Source organism: Gracilinanus agilis, chromosome 2 (assembly GCF_016433145.1).
Source record: "Gracilinanus agilis isolate LMUSP501 chromosome 2, AgileGrace, whole genome shotgun sequence".
Lineage (NCBI taxonomy): Eukaryota > Metazoa > Chordata > Mammalia > Didelphimorphia > Didelphidae > Gracilinanus > Gracilinanus agilis.
Window position 1 is genome coordinate 634,043,525 of NC_058131.1, and position 5,164 is coordinate 634,048,688.

At 35.9% G+C, this 5,164-nt stretch overlaps 1 protein-coding gene across 1 annotated transcript in view; it reads left to right on the forward strand.

Moving 5' to 3' along the window:
• The window catches only part of PLPP4 (phospholipid phosphatase 4), a 247,841-nt gene extending 245,365 nt beyond the window's left edge, over positions 1 to 2,476 (forward strand). Inside the window, exon 9 of the mRNA XM_044660190.1 lies at positions 2,277 to 2,476. Within this exon, the coding sequence (XP_044516125.1) occupies positions 2,277 to 2,476 (200 nt within the window). The remainder of the gene's footprint in view (positions 1 to 2,276) is intronic.
• Positions 2,477 to 5,164: the final 2,688 nt, after the last annotated feature.

Sequence of the window (5,164 nt, forward strand, 5' to 3'; positions counted from 1 at the left end):
CATCTCTCTCTCTCTCTCTCTCTCTCTCTCTCTCTCTCTCTCTCTCTCTCTCTCTCTCTCTCTCTCTCTTTCTCTCTCTCTCTCTCCCCCACCACTTCAACCCAAGTTTTCTTTTCTCCAGTTTTCTTTTGATCTTTTTATGTCAAGACTCTTTGTCACCCTAGTTGTTCTCCTTTGTACTGTTTATTGAAGTCCTTCTTGTTGCTCAGAATGAAACACAATATTCTAGATAAGTTCTGATGAGGACAGTTTACATTGAGCCTATCATCACCTTGGAATTGGAAACTATGTCCTTTTAATGAAGTCTGAGATCACATTAACTTTTTTTGACTGCCGTATCATGCCACTGACTCATATTGACCTTGAAATCCACTAAAACCAACTGATATCTGTCCTTGTCTGTGCTCTATTGTATTTGCAAAGTTGATTTTTTAATACTCAGCTTCAGTATTTTACATTAATCTCCATTGAATTTCAAATGATTAAATTCAGCCCAATACTCTAACCTGTCAAGATCCTTTTGGATCTAGTCATCCAGTGTGTTAACTGTACTTCCCATCTTTGTGTCATCTGCATATTTAATGGGGATACAATCTGTGTCTTTATTTAAGGCACTGATAAAAATGTTAGAGAGCACAGGGCCAAGTACACTTCCCTGAGGTGCTCCAGGAAAGATCTCCTGCCATGTAGACACTAAACCTTTAAATATCCTTTGAGTCCAACCATCCAGCCAGTTCAGAATCCATCTGATTGCAGTAACACCGAAACCATCTATCCCTGTCTTTTCATTCAGAAGAGAATTAGATAATGTATCAAAAGTCGGGCTAAAATCTAGGTAAGGGCATCCATTCCCTTCTTCTCATTTACTAGTTCAGTAATCCTATCAAAAAAAGGAAATGAGATTAGTCTAGCATGACCTATTATTGATAAAGCAATTCGGGCTCTTTATAATCACTATTTCCTTTTCTAGATACTTGCCAAACATCTCTTTAATGATCATCTATTTTATACTTTTCTGAAGAGTCTATGAGGAATTGGCAACCTAAAGTATGTTCTGGAGACATGGTTAATTATAATAGGTAAAAAAAGGAGAAAATTTAAAAATACTAATAATTTATTTCCTCAAAGGCTGAGTTTTACTTTTATATTGAAGAGACATCTAAAAAAGATTCTTAAGAAATTTTAATCAGTATGGTGAATGAAATTAATAATGGATTTGTCTTTCCAAGAGTGAAGAAAAGCCATCTACTATCAAAGTGAGGATTCAAGGTGATTCTGGCTGTAGACTTTCTTATCACCAAAATATCACATATACTTATCTATATCTTAATTTAATATCACCTCCATTCTTAAGTTATATATTCAGCATAATTAATATTTATTTAATCATAGGGAACTAAGGGATTTAAAATATAAAGGTAAAGGAGTAATTACTATTGACAAAGGAATCTTCTCCAATTTATATGAGAAATAATAAAGTAGAATGGGGGTAGAATCAACTGATTAATAAAAAAGAGGTTTCAATTTCATGAATTAATAAGTAAATATGAAAACAGCTCAAGATTATTCTAGAGGTTTTTTTTTAAACCCTTAACTTCTGTGAATTGGCTCCTTGGTGGAAGAGTGGTAAGGGTGGGCAATAGGGGTCAAGTGACTTGCCCAGGGTCACACAGCTGGGAAGTGTCTAAGGCCGGATTTGAACCTAGGACCTCCCATCCCTAGGCCTGACTCTTAATCCACTGAGCTACCCAGCTGCCCCTATTCTAGAGTTTTTCATGATTTAAGATTTAATATGAGAATGAGTCTAATGGAAGACTGAATGAAATATAAGTATATTAGACCCCACAAACCATACTAGATATTGATATTGAAACTAAATATAAAAGAAATTCAGTTTTATATATTTTGTCCTCTTTTCCTTTTCTTTTTCTATTTTTTGTTTATGTTTAAATTCATAATGAAAAAAAAAATTTAAAAAGCATTATTTCCTGAAAACAACAAATAATGAATTATGTAATGCTTTATGGTTTGCATAACAATTTACTTACATTATCTCATTTGATCTTCACAAAAACTCTATGAAGTAGGTGCAGTTATTATTCCCTCATTTTCCAGATGAAAAAACTGAGGTCCAGACTGGTTAAATGTTTCATAAAATTACACTTCAAGTGAATGCTGCTAGGTATAGAACAATTTCTTTTTGACTCCAAGTTTACTTTTTAAGAAGGTATTATTGAAACATAACATGCTTCTTTTAAATGTTTTTTTCTACCTAGATTCTTTCGTTGGTGGAGTAATTGGCCTCATTTTCGCTTATGTTTGCTACAGACAGCACTATCCTCCTTTGGCTAACACAGCTTGCCATAAACCTTACGTCAGTCTTCGAATTCCGAGCTCCCTGAAGAAAGAGGAGAGACCTACTGCTGATAATGCTTCTGGGATGCCACTTGAGGGAATAACAGAAGGACCAGTATGACTAGTGCACAGGCACATTGAGACATTTTAGCTCTGGTCATATCCTCTATGTTTCCCCTCTCATAATATCATAGAAGAGATTTCTTATAGTTTGTTTTTTCTCCGTTGTTTTCTAAAGTTATCCTTTGAGTGATCTTCTTCTTGCTTCCATTTGGAATTTGGAGTCTGTGCTATTCCTTTGAGATATCTATTGTCAATTTATTTGAGTTGGCAAAGAAAAACAAAAAAATGGTGTTTTTTTTTGTTTTTTTTAAAGGGAGGAAAAAATCAAGCAAACCAACAAAAAACCTGGTTCAGGTGTTAAAGAAAGTGTCCAAATGTGACTTTGGTATCAGCTTCATTTGGCCAGCTCCTTTCTCTAAAATGTTAGATGTAATGGCAACATTCTTGTGTTTTCATGCTTGTAAAACAATAAAATCTCCACCTGAAATATTTTGTGCTCATCCTCCCATTTGGCAGCACTCTTCTGAATTAACAAGGACAACATCATACTTTAGAGAGGCCCGACTATTCCACCTCTGGCATGAATCCCACTTTGTCCGTCAGTAGTCTGGATAACTATTCTAGCATGGGAACCCTTGGAAGGTTTCTGAATCATCAGATTGTCACAGCATCTGTCTCTCTGATGGGCCAGAAAATCTTTGCTTTGGTCTCAGCATTTTCAGGGCTCTGTGAGCCATTAACTTCAGAAGAGACTATTGGGGTGTAACTTCAAGAGTAGATCACCAGGTGCAATTTAAAAAAAAAAGAAAGTATGGGCAATTGATGGGGGAGGAAGAACTTCTGTTTTCTAGGGCTGCTGGTTTTTCAGAATCCTTCCTCTAATAATCTGATTCCTGAAATGTCTTGTTTACTAGGTGAAGAACTCAGGAACCGAGGTCACAGTTTCCCATATCCCTTCTTAGGAATTGCTGATTTGTGCAACCATGATGAACACAGTAATATGATCCCTTGTTGTCCATTTTACTGAACAAGAAACAAAGCCTTAAGATAGAGCTGAGGCAGGAGCTCAAGTTCACCAAAACTGAATGAAGTAGGTCTGTAATACCCTGCCTTTGAGTTCTGAGTTCTCTGTGATGCTCTGTGCTTTCTCAAATATAAGAGATCCCTGATGGGAAAACCAGTTCTATTTCCTCCTTAGTGGGGGGTGGGGGTGGAGGAATGGAATGATAATAATTTAAATATCAGCCTAAGAGAATTATTTGGATTCTTCCATTTCCCTTTTTTCATTTTCAGGTTGTCTAGGCATAGCAGGTCCAGGGAGTAAAATGTTAATTCTCCACTAATTTTTTTGTTAAGATGTACTATTCCATTCAGCTAAGCATATTTTGGGGCATATCATTTGGCCTCCCAAACCAGGCAATTTCAGTGAAATCATTAATGCCCAAAGAAATGTCCCTTTCCAGCAGCTGGCTAAGCAATGTTTTCTAAAGACATAAGTAGATTTATAAATTTATGCTTGACAGCAGGACAAACTCCTGTCTTAATCATCCTAGTGGGGTGATCAGTAAAGATTTGTAGTCCACTCCCTGATCAGGCATTTATAATAACTATTCTGCATGGGCTGAACAAACCATGATAGGAGAGAGCAGTGCTGCCAGTTCCAAATTCTGTGTCTTCTGCAGATGCCTCAGATCTATAGTCATGCAGCGAGATGAGAATTTTTCTCAGAGTGAGAAACTTTGTAATTAAATGACTTTGAAATGAAATCAACCTAGTCAATTCTTCAAAATATTTTCTGTCACAGTAGAAAAGAATTTTAGAAACCAAAAGAAAGCAAGTCAAAGAGCAATTTATTTAGGCCACCTGTCTAGAAAACTGAAAAACTAAGTAGACATTCTGATACGATGTGAAGCAGATTGCTGTTCTGGTTAAACAGTGGGCTGTGGCATCAGGAAGATCTAGATTCAGGGTCTTTCTCGAACACATTCTGGCAAAGGAACTATGGGGAAGTTATTTTAACCTCTCTGTGGTCCCAAGCAACTCCAGAGGACTATAAATTACACTTGAGTTGCTGATTTCCATTGATGGAAAGAGTTTGCACATTGAATGTTTCCTAGACTGACGAAATATTTCCCTCTTCTCAGAAAATTTTAAAATTGCATTGAAATTTGATGAACAAAAGACATTTAATGTGATTTTTCAATTGAATGTGACCAACAGAACTTTCTTAATGCAGGGCTTTTGAATCAAGGACCATAAAGGCTTAGATCTAGTGATAGTGGCTCCTTAGTTAGCAGCAGTGCAAAAGATTTACAGTACAATTAAAGAGTAGAGTGTACGTGCAGCCTACTTATATTTAAGAGTGAATGGTCAGAAAGTATTCAAAAGCCAGCAAAGAATCAAGAGCTTTTAATGGACGTCATTAAATGGAAAGTCTTCAAAAAGACCATGTAAGAGTTTGATTAAAGAGCAATTAAAGTTACTATGAGCATAATAACAGGAAACTTCAAGAAGGATCATTAAGAACAATCATTACCAGCTCAAGCCAGCATAGAAAAGGCAAATTTGTGGCTCCATGTATTTTAATTTCATGCTCTATTAATGTGAAGGAAATGTAATGCTGTGTGCACCAATAAAACAGCACATGAATGTGGGTTTTTGTACATTTGCAATTTTCTTTTTTTTTTGGTATTGCTATTTCAGTCTTTTCAGTAATTCATTTTGATATACAAAATGTTTTGCTCAA